The sequence below is a fragment of the Panthera onca genome, chromosome A1 (genome assembly GCF_046562875.1).
Source record: "Panthera onca isolate mPanOnc1 chromosome A1, mPanOnc1 haplotype 2, whole genome shotgun sequence".
NCBI classification, from domain to species: domain Eukaryota; kingdom Metazoa; phylum Chordata; class Mammalia; order Carnivora; family Felidae; genus Panthera; species Panthera onca.
Genome location: NC_138339.1, coordinates 218,654,083 through 218,679,258, shown reverse-complemented (window position 1 = coordinate 218,679,258; position 25,176 = coordinate 218,654,083). Strand labels below are relative to the sequence as shown.

At 39.1% G+C, this 25,176-nt stretch overlaps 1 protein-coding gene across 11 annotated transcripts in view; it reads left to right on the top strand.

The window, feature by feature from the left end:
• CAB39L (calcium binding protein 39 like) overlaps positions 1-25,176 on the top strand; it is a 130,506-nt gene that overhangs the window by 102,419 nt on the left and 2,911 nt on the right. For all 11 annotated transcript variants that reach the window (XM_078433893.2, XM_078433911.2, XM_078433915.2 and 8 more), the window contains one exon: positions 10,932-11,075. In XM_078433893.2, the coding sequence (XP_078290019.1) occupies positions 10,932-11,075 (144 nt within the window). The remainder of the gene's footprint in view (positions 1-10,931; positions 11,076-25,176) is intronic.

Sequence of the window (25,176 nt, the reverse complement as noted above, 5' to 3'; positions counted from 1 at the left end):
AATTTTATATTTTTTTGTAAATTTTTCAAATTCTATTTTACTTCTATCATTTCATTTTATTCTATTTCAGTGTATTCATTTTTTCAGATTTTCAAATGTTTTCCTTTTTTTCTTTTTCCCTTTTTTCTCTAATCTATCAAGCTCCTTTCAACAACCAGATAAAAACACACCTAGGATCAAACATCATTTATTGGACTTGGGTGTGTGTGTTGTTTTTAATTTTTTAATTTTAATTTTTTTTTGCCTTATTAATTCCTTTTCTTCCTTCAAAATGACAAAACAAAGGAATTCACCCCAAAAGAAAGAGCAGGAAGAAACAACAGCCAGAGACTTAATCAAGAGAGATACAAGCAAGATGTCTGAACCAGAATTTAGAATCACGATAATAAGAATACTAGCTGGGGTCGAAAATAGATTAGAATCCCTTTCTATGAAGATAAAAGAAGTAAAAGCTAGTCAGGATGAAATAAAAAATGCTATAACTGAGTTATAACAATCTCGAATGGATGCCACAGTGGCAAAAATGGATGAGGCAGAGCAGCCAATCAGTGATATAGAGAACAAACTTATGGAGAATAATGAAGGAGAAAAAAAGAGGGAGACCAAGTCAAAGAGCACAATTTAAGAATGAGAGATTTCAGTGACTCATTAAAAAGGAACAACATCAGAATCATAGGGGTCCCAGAAGATGAAGAGAGAGAAAAAGGGGTAGAAGGGTTATGTGAGCAAATCATAGTGGAAAACTTTCCTAACCTGGAGAAAAACACAGACATCAAAATCCAGGAAGCACAGAGGACTCCCATAAGATTCAACAGAAACTGACCATCAACAAGACATATCATAGTCAAATTCACAAATTACTCAGGCAAGGAAAGAATCATGAAAACAGCAAGGGAAAAAAAGTTCTTAACTTACAAGGGAATACAGGTCAGGTTTGCAGTAGAAACTTGGCAGGCCAGAAAGGAGTGGGAGGATATATTCAATGTGATGAATTGGAAAAATATGCAGCCAAGAATTCTTTATGCAGCAAGGCTATCATTTAAAATAGAAGGAGAGATTAAAAGTTTCCCAGACAAAAATTAAAGGAGTTCATGCCCACTAAACCAACGCTGCAAGAGATTTTAAGGGGGACTCTCTGAGGTGAGAAAAGATAAATAAATAAATAAATAAATACCAAAAGCAACAAATTTTAGAAAGGACCAGAGAACACCACCAGAAACTCCAACTCTACAAGAAACATAATTGCAATAAACTCATATCTTTCAGTACTCACTCTAAACGTCAATGGACTAAATACTCCCATCAAAAGACATACGGTAACAGAATGAATACAAAAACAAGAGCCATCTATATGCTGGAGATCCTCTTTAGACCTAAAGACACATTTATACTGAAATTAAGGGGATGGAGGACCATCTATCATGCTAATGGTCGACAAAAGAAAGCCAGAATAGCCATACTTATATCAGACAATCTAGACTTACAAATAAAGGCTGTGACAAGAGATGAAGAAGGGCATTATATCATATTAAGGGGTCTATCCACCAAGAAGACCTAATAATTGTAAACATTTATGCTCCAAATGTGGGAAAACCCAAATATATAAATCAATCACAAATATAAAGAAACGTATTGATAATAATACCGTAATAGTAGGGGACTTCAAAACCCCACTGACAGCAATGGACAGATCATCTAAATCAGAAAATCAAGAAAACAATGACTTTGAATGATACACTGGACCAGATAGACTTGACAGATATATTCAGAACATTGCATCCTAAAGCAGAATATGCATTCTTCTCCAGTGCACATGGAACATCCTCCAGAATAGATCACATACTGGGACACAAATCAGCCCTCAAGTGGTACAAAAAGATTGAGATTGTAACGTGCATATTTTCAAACCACAATGCTATGAAACTCAAAATCAACCACAAGAAAAAATTCGGAAAGGTAACAAATACTTGGAGACTAAAGAACATCCTACTAAAGAATTAATGGGCTAACCAAGAAGTTAAGGAAGAAATTAAAAAGTACATGGAAGCCAGTGAAAATCATAACAGCACAGCCTCAAACCTCTGCGACGCAGGTTCCCATAAGAGGGAAGTATATAGCAATCCAGACCTTCCTAAAGAAGAAAGAAAGGTCTCAGATACACAACCTAACCTTACACCTTAAAGAGCTGGAAAAAGAATAGCAAATAAAACCTGAAACCAGCAGAAGACAGGAAATAATAAAGATTAGAGCGGAAATCAATGCCATCGAAACCAAAAAACAGTAGAGCAGATCAATGAAACCAGAAGCTGGTTCTTTGAACAAATTAACAAAACTGATAAACCACTAGCCAGTTTGACCAAAAAGAAAAAGGAAAGGACCCAAATAAATAAAATCAAGAACGAAAGAGGAGAGATCATAACCAACACAGCAAAATAAAAATAATAATAAGAGAATATTATGAGCAATTAAACGCCAATAAAATGGGCAATCTGGAAGAAATGGACAAATTCCTAGAAACATATACACTACCAAAACTGAAACAGGAAGAAACAGAGAATTTGAACAGACCCATAACCAGTAAAGAAATCAAATTAGGAATCAAAAATCTCCCAAAAAAACAAGAGTCCAGGGCCAGATGACTTTCCAGGGGAATTCTACCAAACATTTAAGGAAGAGTTAACACGTACTCTCTTGAAGCTGTCCCAAAGAATAGAAATGGAAGGAAAACTTCCAAACTCTTTCTATGAAGCCAGCATGACCTTGATCCCAAAACCAGACAAAGACCCCCACTAAAAAGGAGAACTATAGACCAATTTCCCTGATGAACATGTATGCAAAAATTCTCAAGAAGATATTAGCCAACCAAATCCAACAATACATTAAACAATTTTTTCACCATGACCAAGTGGGATTTATACCTGGGATGCAGGGCTGGTTCAATATCTGCAAAACAATCAATGTGATTCATCACATCAATTAAAAAAAGGACAAGAACCATATGATCCTCTCAATAGATGCAGAGAAAGCATTTGACAAAATACAGCATCCGTTCTTGATAAAAACCCTCAAGAAAGTAGGGAGAGAAGGATCATACCTCGAGATCATAAAAGCCATATATGAAAGACCCAATGCTAATATCATCCTCAATGGGGAAAAACTGAGAGCTTTCCCCCTAAGGTCAGGAACAAGATGGGGATGTCCACTCTCACCACTGTTATTCAACATAGTATTGGAAGTCTTAGCCTCTGCAATCAGACAACACAAAGAAATAAAAGGCATCCAAATCGGCCAGGAGGAGGTCAAACTTTCACTCTTTGCAGATGACATGATACTCTATATGGAAAACCCAAAAGATTCCATGCTGATCCATGAATTCAGCAAAGTGGCAGGATATAAAATCAATGCACAGAAATCGGTTGCATTCCTATACACCAACAATGAAGCAACAGAAAGAGAAATCAAGGAATCGATCCCATTTACAATTGCACCAAAACCCATAAAATACCTAGGAATAAATCTAACCGAAGAGGTGAAAGTCTATACACTGAAAACTATAGAAAGCTTATGAAAGAAATTGAAGAAGACACAAAAACACGGAAAAATTTTCCATGCTCCTGGATAGGAAGAACAAATATTGTTAAAATGTAGCTACTACCCAAAGCAATCTACATATTGAATGCAATCCCTATCAAAAAAACACCAGCATTCTTCACAGAGCTAGAACAAACAATCCTAAAATTTGTATGGAACCAGAAAAGACCCTGAATAGCCAAAGCAATCTTGAAAAAGAAAACCAAAGCAGGAGGCATGACAATCCTCCTGAAGCAAGGATTGCCTCTTGAAGCAAGACTTCAAGCTGTGTTACAAGGCTGTAATCATCAAGACAGTATGGTATTGGCACAAAAGCAGACACACAGATCAATGGAAGAGAATAGAGAACTGAGAAATGGACCCACAAACCTATGGCCAACTAATCTTTGGCAAAGCAGGAAAGAATATCCACTGGAATAAAGACAGTCTCTTCAGTAAGTGGTGCTGGGAAAACTGGACAGCAACATGCAGAAAAATGAACCTGGACCACTTTCTTACACCATACTGCAAAACACACTCAAAATGGATGAAAGACCTAAATGTAAGACAGGAAACCATCAAAATCCTCCAGGAGAAAGCAGGCAAACACCTCTCTGACCTTGGCCTCAGCAACTTCTTAGTCAACACGTCTCCAGAGGCAAGGGAAACAAAAGCAAAAATGAACTACTGGGACCTCATCAAAATAAAAAGCTTCTGCACAGGGAAGGAAACAATCAGCAAAACTAAAAGGCAACCAACGGAATGGGAGAAGATATTTGTAAATGACATATCAGGTAAAGGGTTAGTATCCAAAATCTATAAAGAACGTATCAAACTCAACACCCAAAAAACAAATAATCCAGTGAAGAAATGGACAAAAGACATGAATAGACACTTCTCCAAAGAAGACATCCAAATGGCCAACCAACAAATGAAAAAAATGTTCAACATCACTCATCATCAGGGAAATACAAATCAAAACCACAATGAGATACCACCAGACACCTGTCAGAACGGCTAACATTAACAACTCAGGCAACAACAGATGTTGGCAAGGATGCGGAGAAAGAGGATCTCTTTTGCACTGCTGATAGGAATGAAAACTGGTGCAGCCACTCTGGAAAACAGTACGGAGGTTCCTCAAAAAATTAAAAAATAGAATGACCCTACAACCCAGCAATTGCACTACTAGGTATTTATCCAAGGGATATAGGTATGCTGTTTCGAAGGGACACACGCACCTCAATGTTTATAGCAGCACTATCAACAGTAGCCAAAGTATGGAAAGAGACCTAATGTCTATCGGTGGATGAATGGATAAAGAAGATGGGGTATATATACAATGGAGTATTACTCAGTGATCAAAAAGAATGAAATCCTGCCATTTGCAACTACGTGGATGGAACTAGAGGGTATTATGCTAAGCGAAATTAGTCAGAGAAAGGCAAATATCATATGACTTCACTCATATGAGGACTTTAAGACACAAAACAGATGAACATAAGGGAAGGGAAGCAAAAATAATGCAGAAACAGGGAGGGGGACAAAACCTAAGAGAGTCTTTAATATGGAGAATAAACAGAGGGTTACTGGAGGGCTTGTGGGAGGGGGGATGGGCTAAATGGGTAAGGGGCATTAAGGAATCTACTGAAATCATTGTTGCATGATATGCTAACTAACTTGGATGTAAATTAAAAAGATAGATTCTCTCTCTTCCTCTCTGTCTCTCCCCCACTCACTTTCTCTTAAGAAAAAAAAAGACAGATAAAGTGTATGTACAATATAGAAATTGTTGAAATGAATACTAAAGAGTTGGCTCTTTTGAATGCTAGACTGTAGGCAGACATCACTGTTCAAGGAGAGAGCCTGTCAAATACTGTGTATTTAGGAGAAAACTATTGTTTTGGAGAGCTCCACTGGTGCATTGTTGGTTTTTCTTTTTGAGAATTAGGTCTGGGGTAGCAGTATGTTCTGTTTTGACACAGCTGTTTATATCTCTGAATTCTGTAATATTTTGCACATAGATGTTTCATCATTTTAGAAATCAAGAGAGTTTAGGTTATTTTAAGAGTATACTTAGAGTATTCTTTAAGTGATAAACTGTCTTAAAGCTCGGCTATGTTCTAACTCCAAAGCTACCAACCGTCTTTTGTTAATCTTATTCTTAATTTTCGTGAGCTACCTTGAGATGCTTGGATTCCTGGTGTCAATAAAAAATAATTAACAGAGAAATTCCTTCCCCTCACATGACAGAGCTTAGGAATTTATTTCTTATCTTCTTCAGAGCCTGGTATTTAATTATTAGAGGGAAAGATTATAATTCAAAAGAAGCTTGGTAGAATTTGGGGGGTTGTTTTTGGCTCTGGTCAATTTCATTAAAACACTAAGTTAATAGAAACTCTTATTATTTCCACTTGCTTTGGTTCTACTTTGTAATATATAAGCCTATAAAATGAAATTTAGAGAACTAAAAACAGTTGTTTTCCATTTTACCTAGTATACTATTGTGTTAAATGCTTTGTATTATGATGAAATGCAGCATTTTGTCATTGTCAGTATTAATTAAAATAGATTAAATTTAATGACTAAAAGAGTCAGTGTAGTTGGTAAATAATTTAACACAATTGCTTGTTTCATAAAACTAGTGAAATTATATTAGCAGAGGCTAGGTTGGATAGAGTTTATATGTATGCATACCCATGGAATAAAAATTAAAGTGACTTAATCTGAATTTAACTCATAAATGTCACTTCAGCAAATTATTGAGTGTGTGTGTACATGCAAATTAGGGGTAAATTTTTTTAGTGAAATTTCTTTGTTGCTGAAAGGCCTTTTGATATGTGTATGTGTATATAGTAATATGTATATGTATTTGTGTATATATGATGTGTATTTTATTGGATTTTTATATATGTTTTATATAAATATATCTTTATATATCAATGTAGAAGCTGTATCAATATCTATCTATAGATGTAGAAAGCTCTGTAAAGAAGCCTATCTATATCTGTATATGCCCATGTATATCTTAGGTGGGTGTATCTTACATCCACATATATGTCTTGTCAGTTTTACAACCCAAAAGAGGTTTGTGGTTTGTTTTTTGTTTTTTGTTTTGTTTTTTGGGGTGTTTTGTTTGGTTTGGTTTGGTTTTTTGGTGGTTTTTTTTTTTTTTTTTTTTTTTTTTTTGAGAGTCTGGAAGCCATACTGCTGACCCATAAACATGCCAGAAGACAGCACGCCTATTGCCCTGTCACCAGGGAAATTAACCCTGGTACTTCTCTCCAAGCTGCAAGCATTTGCTTGTCAGAGAGATAAGAGTTTTATTTAATTCTCTGTATTAGTGGAATAAAGGCAATTAGTTAAAACGAATAGATACCTTAGTGGACAGGTGGGTTCAGAGTGAAATGTGAAGGGTGCACAGCAAAAGGCACTGTCAAGTCCCCTTACAGAGGACAGGTTACCTTTCATCTTGAGAAGATACACATGTAATGGGTTGCAGCTGCATGGCAGTATAAGTAAGGTGGAATTTTATGTGTCTTCGTGATGTCTTTTTCACACATTACCTACAATGATGTGCTGTGGATGTGCTTATTCAGTAATCAAACTGCTTGCTTTCTTTCCTACATTTTGTCAACTTTATTTCCCCAACAGTATCCATGCACATCACACAGTTAAGTTGTAAAGGGTACAAACACAAACATGATTTGATAGATGCCCTTACGTTCTAAAGAGGCAAGTAAGTCTGTACTGCAAGGCAGTGAGTACTGCTGAGGAAAAACAACGCAGAGCAACAGGGGAGAAAGTTGAGCTCTTAGAAACTGAATGTAGAATGGTGGTCCCCAGGCACTGGCGGGCAGGGGGATGAGAGGTGTTGGTCAATGGGTACAAACTTTCAGTTACGAGAAGACCAAGTCCTAGGATCCGATGTCCAGCATGGTGACTATAGTTAAGAATACTGTGTCGCGTACTTGAAACTTGCCGAGAGTGGATCTTAAGCATTCTCATCACACACCAAACCAAAGGGTAACTGTGAGGTGATGGATGTGTTAATTAACATTGTGGTAAATGTTTTACAGCGTATACGTATTTGAAATGATTGTGACGTACACTTCAAGTATAGACAGTTTTGTCAGTTATAGCTAAATAAAGCCAGGGGAAACATTGGGAGCAAAGAGAGTGCAGCCACAGGGGCAGAAGAATGAGGAGTAAGTGGGGCTCCAAGGAAAGGAAGTAGAAGTGACTCAGGAGCACAGAGGGCTTTGAATGCTATCCTAAGGAGTTTAATTTTTTCCCCCTAAACTTATTGGCATCCAGGGAATTTTTTATTCATTCACTCCTGAAGTGGAATTGGTAACATGAATGGGGCTGATCTTCAGGAAGATGTGTTTGACACTGCATGCAGGGTGGATTGGATTGGGTCTGCATTGAGGAAGGGACCACTCTGCGTGCTGCTGCAGGAGCCCAGCGAGAGGCCCTGAGGGCTGGAAAGAGGATGCTGGCAATAAAAGTAGAAGGAAAGATGTTCGAGACATTGATAAACAGAAAATTGGCAGACCGTGGATGTAGATTTGATGCAACGGCGGAGCGAAAGAAGAAGCCGAGGAGGACTTCAACTCTGCCCTAGGGACCTGGCTGGCAGTGGTGTCATTAACAAAGCGTGAAAGGAAGGGTTTCAGAGAAGCTGAGTGTGATTAGCTAGCCGAGTGTTCTACTGGGCCTCCAGGCAGGCAGTTAGAAACTTTGGTATATATATTAAAAAAAAAAAAAAAAAAAAGAAAGGGGGTGGGGGTTGCCTGGGTGGCTCAGTCAGTTGAGCATCCGACTCTTGATTTCAGCTCAGGTCATGATCCTAGGGTCGTGGCCTTGAGCCCTGTGTTGGGCTCTGTGCTGAGTGTGGAACCTGCTTGAGAATTTTTCTCTCTCTCTCCCTCTCTCTCCCAACACCCCCTCCCCCAACTCACGCTGTCTCTCTGTCTCTCAAATTAAAAAAAAGAAAAAGTAATGTTGTTATAGAGCTTAGGAAAGAAACTGGGACTTGAAATACAGGTTTGGGAGACATCTTCCTAGATATTACAGTTGAAGCCTTGGGTGTAGGTAAGACTGAAGAGGGAGAAAAGATCAGAGATTCAAGATACCGCTTGGAAAATTCCTACATAAGGAGGGCAGTAACACAGGAGCAAAGAAATAAGCTGCAAGAGTGTGGAGGTTCCTCAGAAAATTAAAAATAGACCTACCCTATGACCCAGCAATAGCACTGCTAGGAATTTATCCAAGGGATACAGGAGTACTGATGCATAGGGGCACCTGTACCCCAATGTTTATAGCGGCACTCTCAACAATAGCCAAATTATGGAAAGAGCCTAAATGTCCATCAACTGATGAATGGATAAAGAAATTGTGGTTTATATACACAATGGAATACTACGTGGCAATGAGAAAAAATGAAATATGGCCTTTTGTAGCAACATGGATGGAACTGGAGAGTGTGATGCTAAGTGAAATAAGCCATACAGAGAAAGACAGATACCATATGGTTTCACTCTTATGTGGATCCTGAGAAACATAACAGAAACCCATGGGGGAGGGGAAGGGAAAAAAAAAAAAAAGAGGTTAGAGTGGGAGAGAGCCAAAGCATTAGAGACTGTTAAAAACTGAGAACAAACTGAGGGTTGATGGGGGGTGGGAGGGAGGGCAGGGTGGGTGATGGGTATTGAGGAGGGCACCTTTTGGGATGAGCACTGGGTGTTGTATGGAAACCAATTTGACAGTAAATTTCATATATTAAAAAATAAAAAAAATAAAAAAAAAAAAGAAATAAGCTGCAAGAGATAAGGAGCCAGAAGAATTCAGTGGCCTTGAAACCAGGGGCAAAGAAAGTTTCCAAAGAGGGGCAGTTAGCTTTAGATGTGGCAGAGATATTAAGGAAAACGAAGATGAGCAGTTTGCACAACGGCTGTCCCATGTTTGGGAATACCCAGCTAACATCCATCACTGCCCATCATTTCCTTTTGTGCGCTAAAATAACTTTAAGGTGTGTAGTTCTTAGTTGTTAAATAGACAGCCAGATGCACACCCTCACACACTCACACACACACACACACACACACATCACTACACACACATGTCTGGGGTTCTGTTGCTAGACAGTATTGTGATAGACAGCCAGCTCAAAGTTTCATGTGCTTTCTCCTCCCATCCAGGATTTCTGTAACTATCTGTACAATAGATTACTATCCTGAGGCATCCAGAAAAGGTCTGGTGAATAGGAGAACTCAAAAATAATTATATCATGTATAAAGCTGTGTGAAGGGTACATTTCAGCTGCCTGGTTGCTGAAGCTTTAGGATCTCTACCACTACATGAGAATACAAAGTTGATGAGGTAGAGAACATTCAGCGATGCTACTAGAGGCTCTCCCACTATTCTCATTTTTGGTATTTTTATTTTGTTTTAAAGTGTCTTAGTCTGTTTGGGCTGCTACAACAAAAATACCACAGACTGGGAGGCTGGGCAGCCCAAGATCAAGGGGCCAGCAGCGAGAGAGCTCTCTGGGGTCTCTTTCATAAGAGCACCAGCCCCATTCATGCAATCCTACCTTCCCAAAGGCCCCACCTCCTAATACCATCACATTTGGGGTTAGGATTCCAACATACAGATTTTAGGGAGGCACAGACATTCAGTTCATAACATGGAATAATGCTGCATTTGGGGGGAACCATTAATTTGTTACAAGAAAATGTTTTGCTTTACTTTTTTATAAAAACTTGCTGTACATATTAAACTTCATGTGGATTCAGGGTCAATGATTTTTTTTTTTCTTGGCTATCTAGCGGGTTTTGTAATAAAAGTTAGGGGGAAGGTAAGATTCACTTAATGGAACCTATTTGCCCAGTAAGCTACTAGAGTACATTTATTCAGGGAAGGGAGGTATAACTGTAGAATCAATTTTGGTATTCTTTTTTCTAGCACAATGCCTAAGAAGCAATGTAGTACTGGGAAGCAAGATTAAAGTAAGAGAGGAAAATAATAAATTCATTTTGGGCTATCTCTGGATGAAAGCTACAGAGAGAGCTTTTTTAAGCTGCAGCAATGACTGGCTTTTAAAAAAGATGCAGAAATGCATTAATCACTGAGTTTAGCAAAACTGTGTGAAAAGCTTAAAATAGCTTAATAACCACTCCTTTCATGCCTGTGCTAAATGTAAGATGCATGTAATAAAGACTCTCAGTTTTTTTCATGTCAACATTCCTAACCACATTTATAGTTTGTTTTTCAGGGAAAAGTGCCATATATTTTGAATCAGATGGCTCTCAGATTATTGCTTTAATTTTGTGTTTGTTTGTTTGTTTGTTTTGTAGCTTCTAGGTGAACTGATCCTGGACCGACACAACTTTGCCATTATGACAAAGTACATCAGCAAGCCAGAGAACCTCAAACTGATGATGAACCTCCTTCGAGATAAAAGTCCCAACATTCAGTTTGAAGCCTTCCATGTCTTTAAGGTAAAGTGCAACAGAAATAACGTGGGCATTTGCTTTTCACTTTCAAATGGCTAACTCCCTGCTGTTTACTCTCCTTTATACTTGAGAGAAAATGAAATAGGCAGTTTTTCTGTTTTGTGTGACTTGGATGAAATTTTAGAGTTATTTTAATGAATGCCCATTTGTTTCTAATCCCTATCTCTAAATATTTTCATTTTTTCCACTGAGAAAATAGGTGGATACTGTTTCCCAAACGTTACTAAAATAATCAGCGATAGAGCCAGAACCCAAATCCCAAGGGTCGGAATTATTGAATGCTTTGCTTTCTGCCTTAAGTGTTTTTTTGAACCTTAAATGAAGCATTGAAGAAACAGTGGGGCACTACTCACTTTCATTACTTGTTTAGAAATTTTTTTTTAAATATGTTTTGCTATGAATGGAAACTAGTTCCCCATAACACCAGCTTCTTTCTAACATTTTTTCTTTGATGTAAGAGTGACAAAATGGCCTTCTAGTAATTTTAGACAATATACTTTTTTAAAGCATGGTAGGAGAAATCTGTAATCTGTAATCCCATACTTGTAATCAAACTGTTGTAAAGATTTTAGTTAACTTTATTTTCCTGTGCTCATATTTGAAGGTTTTTTTTTTCTGCAGCTGTATTCACATGGTACACAAAATTGATATCCCAATTTTATCACTTAGTGCTATGCCAGAAGACGTGAACATTAATTCATTGTTGTTATATGTGGGTTTTAGAGCCAGTAGTTTTATTAGCATTATAGTTTATCATTGGGTTTATTTACTCTAGTTTACTTGAATAGTCCTCTGTTATTTATATTTAGGTTGTTTCCATTTTCCCCACTGTAAGGAATGCTGTCATGAGCATTTTCTATATCCAGCCAGTTGTTTTTCCATATTTGGGATTATTTTCTTAGGATAGATTATCTGGAGGGGTGCCTGAGGGGCTCAGTTGGTTAAGTGTAGGATTCTTGGTTTCCTCTCAGGTCATGATCTCACGGTTTGTAGGTTAGAGCCCCACATCAGTTCTGCGCTGGCTGTGCAAAGCCTGCTTGGAATTCTCTCTCCCTCTCTCTGCCCCTCCCCCGCTTGCATGCTTACACATGTGCAAACTCTCTCTCAAAATTGTTTTAAAAAGGATTAAAAAAGGATAAATATCTCTGGAGTAAAATTAAGAGTCAAGGGGGTTCCAGGCTTTTTTTGGATCTTTATGATGTTTATTCGTGACTGAATTTATAAGTCTAAAAATGGGAGACATGACAGTTTATAAGGTATGTAGCTGTTGCTTTGAGAGGTTAAAAAAAAAAAAAAAGCTTAGTCCATCTTTCAGCCATCGGGTCTTTTTTGGCCAGAGAGCCGCTAGAGAAATTCAAATGCCAAATTAATTTATAAATTCCATTCAATTATGTTCAAAATCCCTACAGGACTTCTCATGGAACTTGGCAAGCTGATTCTGAAAGTTATGTGGTAGAACAATGGTCTAAGGTTAGCTATGGCAATTTTAAAAAAGAGCAAGGTAGGGGAATCCACTCTACCAGATACTGAGACTTAAGATTTATAGTAAATGAAGACAGTATTGTATTGGCATAGAGACAGATAAATAAAACAACAAAACCAGGGTAGAGGGCCCAGAAATAAACCTGTACAAACATGAAACGGTTTTGATAGTGGAAGAATTATAAATCAGTTGAGAATAGGTTAACTGTTTAATAAATGGTTCTAGAGTAATGGATTTCATCTATGGAGAGAAAACCCTATACTATACCCTCCACTATACTCAGAAATAAATTCTCGGTAAATATCTGCACTTGAAAAGCAAAACTTTTTAACTTTTAGAAGAGAAAATAAGAGACTGTCTTTATGATGTATAGGAGGGAAGAATTCTTTAAACAGAATGTAGAATCACAAAACATAATAGGAAGTATCTAATTAACTACATCAAAATAGACACCTTTCCAGCAAAAACATCCAGATGGCTAACACAAATGAAAAAATGCTCAACATCACTCATCACCAGGGAAATACAAACCAAAACCACAATGCGATACCACCTCACACCTGTCTGAATGGCTAACATTAACAACTCAAGCAACAACAGATGCTGGGAGGATGCAGAGAAAGAGGATCTCTTTTGCACTGCTGGTGGGAATGCAAGCTGGTGCAGACACTCTGGAAAACAGTATGGAAGCTCCTCAAAAAATTAAAAATAGAAATACCCTACGACCCAGCAATTGCACTAGTAGGTATTTATCCAAGGGATACAGGTGTGCTGTTTCGAAGGGGCACATGCATCCTCCTGTTTTACCAACAATAGCCAAAGTATGGAAAGAGCCCAAATGTCCATTGATGGATGAATGGATAAAGAAGATATGGTATATATATATACAATGGAGTATTACCCAGCAATCAAAAAGAATGAAATCCTGCCATTTGCAACTATGTGGATGGAATTGGAGGGTATTACGCTAAGCGAAATTAGTCAGTCAGAAAGACAAATATCATACGACTTCACTCATATGTGGAATTTAAGATACAAATTAGGTGAACATAAAGGAAGGGAAGCAATAATAATATAAAAACAGGCAGGGGGGACAAAACAGATGAGACTCCTAAAAACGGAGAACAAACTGAGGGTTGCTGGCGGTGTTGTGGGTGGGAAGATGGCTAAATGGGCAAGGAGCACTAAGGAGAACACTTGTTGGGATGAGCACTGGGTGTTATATATAGGGGATGAATCACTACATTCTACTCCAGAAATCATTATTGCACTATATGCTAACTAACATGGATATAAGTGAAAAATAAATAAATAAATAAATACATAAATACATAAATAAATAAATAAATTTTTAAAAAAAGACAGAATAAGCAAAGTGAAAAGATAGAATGTGACACATATAACTGGCAAATCATTTGGAAAGACAATTCAAAAGAAAAATGGGCAAAGGATGCAAGTTGGTAACTTACAGATGAGAAAGCCTGATTGGTCAATAAGTAGGTGAAGATGATCATCTTACTAAGTAACATTGGAAATGGCCATTGAAATATCAATGAGATATCATTTTACATTTTCATAATGGCAATATGTTGAAGTCTGACAATAGCAAATATTGGTAAGGTTGGACAGCAGTGGAAGCTGTCCTACACTGTAAGTTAGCACAACCACTTTGGAGAGCAATTTAGCAAATTAAAGAACTGAAAGTATGCGTATCTTTCAATCCTGAAATCTCATTTCTCAGCAATTGTTTTAAGTTTATTTATTTTTGAGAGAGAGAGAGTGTGTGTGCAAGGGAGAGAGAAGGGAGGGAGAGAATTCCAAGCAGGCTCCACAGTGTCAGCAGTAGCCCGACATGGGGCTGGATCCCACGAACTGTGAGATCATGACCTGAGCCGACATCAAGAGTTGGACACTGAACCAACGGAGCCTCTCAGGTGCCCTCTCAGCAAGTTTTTAGAGACATTCTTGCACATGTGCGTGAGGAATCATGTACAAAAATATTTATCACAACATTGTTTAGAATGGTGTAAAATGAGAGAAAAAACCCACAAATGGGCATCAACAGGAGATGGGGAAAATAAATCATGCTATATTCATACAGTAGGATATAGTAATGGGTTAAAATTAATTGAGTTATACCGATCAGCAGGGACAAATCCTAAACACTGAATCAAATAAGGAAATGTTAAAAGGATGTTATTTATTTAAAGGTTGAAACCATGCAAAACAGAACTGTATATGGATTCATACTACTGCAGCTATAGTCTGAAAACCTGTATGGGGATGATAAATACCAAATCCAGGATAGCAGTCACCTCAGTGGGGAGGGTTAGGGAGGAGAATGGTATCATGACGAGGTGACCAAGAGCCTCTAATTACATCTGTAATGTTTTAGGAAAAAATCTGCAGGCAAGTATGCCAAAAATCTTAGATTTTTTTTTCTTCTTACCCAATTCTTTCTTTCTTTCTTTCTTTCTTTCTTTCTTTCTTTCTTTCTTTCTTTCTTTTTCTTTCTTTTAATATATGAAATTTATTGTCAAATTGGTTTCCATACAACACCCAGTGCTCATCCCAAAAGGTGCCCTCCTCAATACCATCACCCACACTCCCCTCCCTCCCACCCCCCATCAACCCTCAGTTTGTTCTCAGTTTTTAAGAGTCCCTTATGCTTTGGCTCTCTCCCACTCTAACCTCTTTTTTTTTGTTTTCCTTCCCCTCCCCCATGGTCTTCTGTTAAGTTTCTCAGGATCCACATAACAGTGAAAACATATGGTATCTGTCTTTCTCTGTATGGCTTATTTCACTTAGCATCACACTCTCCAGTTTCATCCACATTGCTACAAAAGGCCATATTTCATTCTTTCTCACTGCCACGTAGTACTCCATTGTGTATATAAACCACAATTTCTTTATCCATTCATCAGTTGATGGACATTTAGGCTCTTTCCATACTTTGGCTATTGTTGAGAGTGCTGCTATAAACATTGGGGTACAAGTGCCCCTATGCATCAGCACTCCTGCATCCCTTGGGTAAATTCCTAGCAGTGCTACTGCTGGGTCATAGGGTAGGTCTATTTTTAATTTTTTGAGGAACCTCCACACTGTTTTCCAGAGCGGCTGCACCAGTTTGCATTCCCACCAACAGTGCAAGAGGGTTCCCGTTTCTCCACATCCTCTCCAGCATCTATAGTCTTCTGATTTGTTTGTTTTGGCCACTCTGACTGGCGTGAGGTGATCACTGAGTGATGGTTTTGATTTGTATTTCCCTGATGAGGAGCGACGTTCAGCATCTTTTCATGTGCCTGTTGACCATCCAGATGTCTTCTTTAGAGAAGTGTCTATTCATGTTTTCTGCCCATTTCTTCACTGGATTATTTGTTTTTTGGGTGTGGAGTTTGGTGAGCTCTTTATAGATTTTGGATACTAGCCCTTTGTCCAATATGTCATTTGCAAATATCTTTTCCCATTCCATTGGTTGCCTTTTAGTTTTGTTGGTTGTTTCCTTTGCTGTGCAGAAGCTTTTTATCTTCATAAGGTCCCAATAGTTCATTTTTGCTTTTAATTCCCTTGCCTTTGGGGATGTGAAGTAAGAAATTGCTACGGCTGAGGTCAGAGAGGTCTTTTCCTGCTTTCTCCTCTAGGGTTTTGATGGTTTCCTGTCTCACATTTAGGTCCTTTATCCATTTTGAGTTTATTTTTGTGAATGGTGTGAGAAAGTGGTCTAGTTTCAACCTTCTGCATGTTGCTGTCCAGTTCTCCCAGCACCATTTGTTAAAGAGACTGTCTTTTTTCCACTGGATGTTCTTTCCTGCTTTGTCAAAGATGAGTTGGCCATACGTTTGTGGGTCTAGTTCTGGGGTTTCTATTCTATTCCATTGGTCTATGTGTCTGTTTTTGTGCCAATATCATGCTGTCTTGATGATTACAGCTTTGTAGTAGAGGCTAAAGTCTGGGATTGTGATGCCTCCTGCTTTGGTCTTCTTCTTCAAAATTACTTTGGCTATTCAGGGTTTTGTGGTTCCATATGAATTTTAGAATTGCTTGTTCTAGCTTCGAGAAGAATGCTGGGGCAATTTTGATTGGGATTGCATTGAATGTGTAGATAGCTTTGGGTAGTATTGACATTTTGACAGTATTTATTCTTCCAATCCATGAGCATGGAATGTTTTTCCATTTCTTTATGTCTTCTTCAATTTCCTTCATAAGCTTTCTATAGTTTTCAGCATACAGATCTTTTACATCTTTGGTTAGATTTATCCCTAGGTATTTTATGCTTCTTGGTGCAGTTGTGAATGGGATCAGTTTCTTTATTTGTCTTTCTGTTGCTTCATTATTAGTGTATGAGAATGCAACTGATTTCTGTGCATTGATTTTGTATCCTGCAACTTTGCTAAATTCATGTATCAGTTCTAGCAGACTTTTGGTGGAGTCTATCGGATTTCCCATGTATAATATCATGTCATCTGCAAAACGCGAAAGCTTGACTTCATCTTTGCCAATTTTGATGCCTTTGATTTCCTTGTGTTGTCTGATTGCTGATGCTAGAACTTCCAACACTGTGTTAAACAACAGCGGTGAGAGTGGACATCCCTGTCGTGTTCCTGATCTCAGGGAAAAAGCTCTCAGTTTTTCCCCATTGAGGATGATGTTAGCTTTGGGCTTTTCATAAATGGCTTTTATGATGTTTAAGTATGTTCCTTCTATCCCGACTTTCTCGAGGGTTTTTATTAAGAAAGGATGCTGAATTTTGTCAAATGCTTTTTCTGCATCGATTGACAGGATCATATGGTTCTTATCTTTTCTTTTATTAATGTGATGTATCACGTTGATTGATTTGCGAATGTTGAACCAGCCCTGCATTCCAGGAATGAATCCCACTTGATCATGGTGAATAATTCTTTTTATATGCTGTTGAATTCGGTTCGCTAGTATCTTATTGAGAATTTTTGCATCCATATTCATCAGGGATATTGGCCTGTAGTTCTCTTTTTTTACTGGGTCTCTGTCTGGTTTAGGAATCAAAGTAATACTGGCTTCATAGAATGAGTCTGGAAGTTTTCCTTCCCTTTCTATTTTTTGGGATAGCTTGAGAAGGATAGGTATTATTTCTGCTTTAAACATCTGGTAGAACTCCCCTGGGAAGCCATCTGGTCCTGGACTCTTGTTTGTTGGGAGATTTTTGATAACTGATTCAATTTCTTCACTGGTTATGGGTCTGTTCAAGCTTTCTATTTCCTCCTGATTGAGTTTTGGAAGTGTGTGGGTGCTTAGGAATTTGTCCGTTTCTTCCAGGTTGTCCAGTTTGTTGGCATATAATTTTTCATAGTATCCCCTGATAATTGCTTGTATCTCTGAGGGATTGGTTGTAATAATTCCATTTTCATTCATGATTTTATCTATTTGGGTCATCTCCCTTTTCTTTTTGAGAAGCCTGGCTAGAGGTTCATCAATTTTGTTTATTTTTTCAAAAAACCAACTCTTGGTTTCGTTGATCTGCTCTACAGTTTTTTTAGGTTCCATGTTGTTTATTTCTGCTCTGATCTTTATTATTTCTCTTCTTCTGCTGGGTTTAGGCTGTCTTTGCTGTTCTGCTTCTATTTCCTTTAGGTGTGCTGTTAGATTTTGTATTTGGGATTTTTCTTGTTTCTTGAGATAGGCCTGGATTGCAGTGTATTTTCCTCTCAGGACTGCCTTTGCTGCATCCCAAAGCGTTTGGATTGTTGTATTTTCATTTTCATTTGTTTCCATATATTTTAAAATTTCTTCTCTAATTGCCTGGTTGACCCACTCATTCTTTAGTAGGGTGTTCTTTAACCTCCATGCCTTTGGAGGTTTTCCAGACTTTTTCCTGTGGTCGATTTCAAGCTTCATAGCATTGTGGTCTGAAGTATGCATGGTATGATTTCAATTCTTGTATACTTATGAAGGGCTGTTTTGTGACCCAGTATGTGATCTATCTTGAAGAATGTTCCATGTGCACTCGAGAAGAAAGTATATTCTGTTGCTTTGGGATGCAGCGTTCTAAATATATCTGTCAAGTCCATCTGATCCAATGTATCATTCAGGGCCCTTGTTTCTTTATTGACCGTGTGTCTAGATGATCTATCCATTTCTGTAAGTAGAATGTTAAAGTCGCCTGCAATTACCACATTCTTATCAAAAGGTTGCTTATGTTTGTGAGTAATTGTTTTATATATTTGGGGGCTCCTGTATTCGGCGAATAGACATTTATAATTGTTAGCTCTTCCTGATGGATAGACCCTGTAACTATTATATAATGCCCTTCTTCATCTCTTGTTACAGCCTTTAATTTAAAGTCTAGTTTGTCTGATATAAGTATGGCTACTCCAGCTTTCTTTTGACTTCCAGTAGCATGATAAATAGTTCTCCATCCCCTTACTTTCAATCTGAAAATGTCCTCAGGTCTAAAATGAGTCTCTTGTAGACAGCAAATAGATGGGTCTTGTTTTTTTATCCATTCTGATACCCTGTGTCTTTTGGTTGGCGCATTTAGTCCATTTACGTTCAGTGTTATTATAGAAAGATGTGTGTTTAGAGTCATTGTGATGTCTGTAGGTTTCATGTTTGTAGTGATGTCTCTGGTACTTTGTCTCACAGGATCCCCCTTAGGATCTCTTGTAGGGCTGGTTTAGTGGTGACGAATTCCTTCAGTTTTTGTTTGTTTGGGAATACCTTTATCTCTCCTTCTATTCTAAATGACAGACTTGCTGGATAAAGGATTCTCGGCTGCATCTTTTTTTCTGTTCATCACATTGAAGATTTCCTGCCATTCCTTTCTGGCCTGCCAACTTTCAGTAGAGAGATCCGTCATGAGTCTTCTCGGTCTCCCTTTATATGTTAGAGCACGTTTATCCCTAGCTGCTTTCAGAATTTTCTCTTTATCCTTGTATTTTGCCAGTTTCACTATGATATGTCGTGCAGAAGATCAATTCAAGTTACGTCTAAAGGGAGTTCTCTGTGCCTCTTGGATTTCATTGCCTTTTTCTTTCCCCAGATCAGGGAAGTTCTCAGCTATTATTTCTTCAAGTACACCTTCAGCACCTTTCCCTCTCTTCCTCCTCTGGAATACCAATTATACGTAGATTATTTCTCTTTACTGCATCACTTAGTTCTCTAATTTTCCCCTCATACTCCTGGATTTTTTCATCTCTCTTTTTCTCAGCTTCCTCTTTTTCCATAATTTTATCTTCTAGTTCCCCTATTCTCTCCTCTGCCTCTTCAATCCGAGCCGTGGTTGTTCCATTTTATTTTGCAGCTCATTTATAGCATTTTTTAGCTCCTCCTGGCTGTTCCTTAGTCCCTTGATCTCTGTAGCAATAGATTCTCTGCTGTCCTCTATACTGTTTTAAAGCCCAGTGATTAATTTTATGACTATTATTCTAAATTCACTTTCTGTTATATTGTTTAAATCGTTTTTGATCAGTTCATTAGCTGTCGTTATTTCCTGGAGATTCTTTTGAGGGGAATTCTTCTGTTTTGTCATTTTGGATAGTCCCTGGAGTGGTGCGGGACTTCGGGGCACTTCCCCTGTGCTGTCTTGAATAACTTGCGTTGGTGGGCGGGGCCACAGTCAGACCTGATGTCTGCCCCCAGCCCACCGCTGGGGCCACAGTCAGACTGGTGTGTGCCTTCTCTTCCCCTCTCCTAGGGTATTCACTGTGGGGTGGCGTGGCCCGTCTGGGCTACTTGGACACTGCCAGGCTTGTGGTGCTGGGGATCTGGCGTATTAGCTGGGGTGGATCGGCAAGGTGCACAGGGGTGGGAGAGGCAGGCTCAGCTTGCTTATCCTTTGGTGATCCACTTCAGGAGGGGCCCTGTGGCACTGGGCAGGAGTCAGACCCGCCGGAGGGATGGATCCGCAGAAGCACAGCGTTGGGTGTTTGTGCGGTGCAAGCAAGTTCAGTGACAGGAACCGGTTCCCTTTGGGATTTTGGCTGGGGGATGGGCGAGGGAGATGGCGCTGGCGAGCACCTTTGTTCCCCGCCAAGCTGCGCTCTGTCCTCCGGGGCTCAAGCCCCAACTCTCCCTCCCGTTGTCCTACAGCCCTCCCGTTCTCCGAGTAGAGCTGTTAGCTTATAACCTTCCAGATGTCAAGTCCCGCTTGCTGTCAGAACACACTCTGTCCGGCCCCTCCGCTTTTGCAAGCCAGACTCAGGGTCTCTGCTTGGCTGGCGGGCCGCCCCTCTGCCCTAGCTCCCTCCCACCAGTCCGTGGAGCGCGCACCGCCTTGCCGCCCTTCCTACCCTCTTCCGTGGGCCTCTCGTCTGCCCTTGGCTCTGGAGACTCCGTTCTGCTAGTCTTCTGGTGGTTTTCTGGGTTATTTAGGCAGGTGTAGGTGGAATCTAAGTGATCAGCAGGATGCACGGTGAGCCCAGCCTCCTCCTACGCCGCCATCTTCCTCCCCAATTCTTTATTCCATAGAGCCGAAAATCTTAGATTTTGATAGAGCAGCTCATGGGAACATGACATCTGATATGTTATTGTACTCTTTTTCTATGTCAGAATTATTTCATAAAAAAGTAAATGCAAATCAGAAGAGGCACAAATAGACTGCTGTAGCACTGGAAGCTGCCTACACAGTATAAATGATAGACCCTCTCAAGACCCTCCTGACTGAAGAAATTGTAGGAGGCCATGTGTCCTGTCACTCAGCTCCTGTGGAATTTTAACATCATCTTAGATGAGAACAAGCCACATAAAATTTTGTTCAAAAATGCAGGATTATGGAAGTATTCAGTGGGTGGCCAAAGAGAAATAACCTACTTCTGTCCTCAGAATTTGGATCATCTAATCATTGGACAGAGTGGGTGCATTTAAAAATAGCTGACCACTTCTTTACTTCTATGTGCCTACCCCGTACCCTGTGGTTTCCTCCACTGAAGTAAGAACTGAATTGTTCACTTGCCAAGTATAATATTTTGTTATTTAGAAAAAGCAACAGCTGAGTCCGAGAGTGGTTTTTTTTCACAGTTCTGTGTTAATAGTTTTTTCCCCAAAAGCACCTTCCATAAGGGGCAGAAAATGTGTAACAGACTACTACTAAAATGTCTTTACTAGATTATTTTCATTAGCTTGCTGCTAAGTTCAGAGAAGTGAATGAGATGCCATCTCATGTTTTTTTCTGTTGTTGACCAGCAGGATGGTATGGTGGGAAAGTGCTGGATGGAAGTCAAGAGACCTGGGTCTTTGTTCTGGCTTAATTGCCACCAGTGACTTTGGGCAAATCCATCTGGATCTGATTCCTCACTTGCCGAATGCAAGCGTTGAATTCATGTCAGTAGTCTAGTCAGTAGTCTGTTACTCGGTTCAGACCTTTGTCTCGTGATTCTGGCTGTCCCAGAGGGGTGCCCATTGTGAACTTAGGAATCAGCTATGAGTTGGCTCCCTTTCCTTTCCCCATTAATTTCCTTTATAGCAAAGGACCATGATACCACTTCCCACCAAACCAGGTAGGGGATGGGGGTGGTCGGTACCTTTTGGCCCACTTCTTAGAACAGCTGGAACTCAGGCATGGCCAGTGACGAAAATGTTCCTGAGTGTATTACTCTGTCACTCAGATCCTAGCAGTGGCTGCCATTGCTATTTCCATGAAAACAAGAAGCTCCACCCTCACTTCTTCCAAAATACAACGGCCAGCTTGACAATTCACCTAAAAAAAGTACAGAGAACAAGAAATATCCTAGTTGAGAAATCCTTTCCATGTGGTCTTACTGAAAAGAAGGCAGAATTGCAGATTAATTTGGTGAAAACCTGACCATGAATTACCTACTTCCTTCAGGACCTGTTCTTTTTAGCAGGCCAACCACTCTGGTCTTGACGTGCCAAATCTAAGTCTACTGATGGAGGAAACAATTCCGCTGAGTACATTTAGGAATCAGCTATGAGCTGATGTAATATTAATAATTTTTCTAAAAATGTTAACAGTACAGTAAAAAAGTGCTTATTTCAACTTAATGTTTCATCAACTGCTTTAAATTTTTTTTAATTTTTATTTATCGTAAAAGAGAGAGAGAGAGAGAGCTGGGGAGGGACAGAGAGAGGGGGAGAAAATCTCTAGCAGGCTGCACACTGTCAGTGCAGAGCGTGACATGGGGCTCGATCCTGGGAGATCATGACTTGAGCTGAAATCAAGAGTCCAACGCTTAACTGACTGAGCCATCCATACGCCCCCATCAACTATTTTAAATAGTGCAGAATGCTCGACTTTATCATGTCTTCATCTGAACTCAATGTGCCCTTTTTGCTTATTTAACCAAGTTGTGGAGAGAAAAAGTGAAAAGCTGTAATTAAGACCTCACCTCTCTTTTCTACTTTTTAAGAGACTCTCTTTAAAAATTCATAAAATAGTCCCCTCTATGTTTGTTTATAGAAAGGTTTATAAAGGGTATTTGTGACCAACTTTACCAATATCACCAAACATACTACTCATGTCTCATTGTGATAATCCTGGCGCTGAGTATTTATAATATTATTACCTACTTTAACAAATACAGTTGTGATAGTATATAAGGAAAACGAAGACTAGTGATATTTATAAGGAAATGTGAATATTATTAAAATAAGAAATTTTTTAAAGTTGCTTTTCCATGTAGTTTTGGAATAAGTATATAGTTTCTTACATAATTTCCACAATTGTGTGCAATTTGTAAATCCCAAAGACTTGGATTCCAAAATCCCAAAGCAGTTGTCAGAACAACAACGTCTCTTATTGTAGCCTTGACCGTACCTTAAATGGTGATTGGCTCACTTCAATGTAAGAAGAGGCTGTAAATATTAAAAACATAGTAAATGAGGAAGCGGTTTACAAACCACCATGTATAGAATGCAAGCCCAGTTTTGTCTAAACTATATTTATAGCTATATGCACAGAAAGAAATGCCGGAAGGACGTACACCAGATATTCACAGTGGTATCTTTAGGTGGAGAAATTATTTAAGAGGTTTTTTTTTTTTTTCCTTTCTTCTTTGTGTCTTTCTTTTTCTTTGTTTTCCTGGTTTTCCACACATATCACTTTCATAATCAGAATGATGATAAGGACAGTGGCAGTGAGGGGGATGATTTCAGGAGAATCTGGAGAGTTTTAAGCATCCTGAACTTCCAACCTGCTCTCTTCCTCCCTGCTCACTTCCCTCCCATGGTTTTGTTTCTCCCCGCACAGGTGGTAGGGCCCCGTCTGGTCCAGCTGTGGGCTCACTGGTGCTCACAGACATCAGCCAGCTTGCAGAGGCAGGGATCAGGTCCTTCTTTCTTAAATAGGAAAAAAGTTACTGTCTTTGATCAATAATGACAGGTATTGTGTCAAAATATTCTAAATATGATATCACTCAGATTTGTATTCACCTGAAGTGGGGAGCCTTTAGAATGAAGAGGCCTTATTTTATACTTCACTGGAATGGAATTTAGCTTTGAGTTACTTCCATGTAACTGTAACGGGAGCCCCGGTTTCAAATCCACGTACGAAGTACTCAGGGCTTCCGGCATGCCTCTCAGACAGTAAGGTTAGCAAAGCAGAATACTAGCCTTCCAATGCCTTGTTTAGTGCAAATCTCTCTTGGCAAAATAGGATTTGAATGCAATGAATGAATGTGTGTATAAGGCATGCTTTTTTTTTTAATCTTTCATAAAAAAGCATTCAGGTTTAAAATAGAGAGCAAAGTATTCTTAGTTTTCTGAGTTAAAAATATTTGTGTTGTGGTCATGATATTTGCCTTTCTCTACCCATGCTTGAGAACTCCATGAATCACAGTTCTGAAACGTGTGTAAATGCAGGGATACAGCCAATAAGACCACGCTATAAAAAGAGAAGCCACAGGTAGTTCCATTTGTCTGACTTGTTTGGGGTGGTTTGAAAATAGCATGTTAAAAAAATGGGTTCAGCAGAGAGAGAACCAAGAAACTGCCTATACTGGTCATAATATTCAGAAGGTTTGGCTCACCGTGCCTTGATTTAGAAGTGTGTTCCTGGGGTGCCTGGGTGGCTCAGTCAGTTAAGCGTCTGACTTTGGCTCAGGTCATGATCTCATGGTTTGTGAGTTCTGCTGTCAGCACAGAGCCTCCTTCGGATCCTCTGTCCCCGTCTCTCTCTCTGCCCCTCCCCTGCTTGCACTCTGTCTCTCTCAAAAATAAACATTTAAAAAAAGAAGTGCATTCCTTATGGTACTGGGTCATCTCCAGCCGCACTGGGGCCCTCAGTTCCTGGCCGCCTCAGAAGGATTGTGCACTGTTACCTCAGCTGCCTCTAAGCAGCAGCTACCTTTAGAGGCAGCAGAGTTCAAGAGTCATAAAAAATTAAACTAGGAAAAAATTTTAAACTTGAATGCAAAGTTAGCAATTTTTTGGTGTACAGTGTGGAGATTCAGTGTAGTTAATCCAGTGATGCCTGACTGCAAATTCCTCTACGTTTCACATTTATGTTGTATTGAAACAGAGAAGCTTAGTTTATCCAATATAATCTTTATTTTTTAGAAAGAAAGACTATTATGAGTTATTTACGGTAGTTGCCACAAAATGCCAGTTTCTACCTAAAACTTCACAGCAAGTACCTTGTAAATAAATGGTAACCACAGGAGCCACATATTTGGC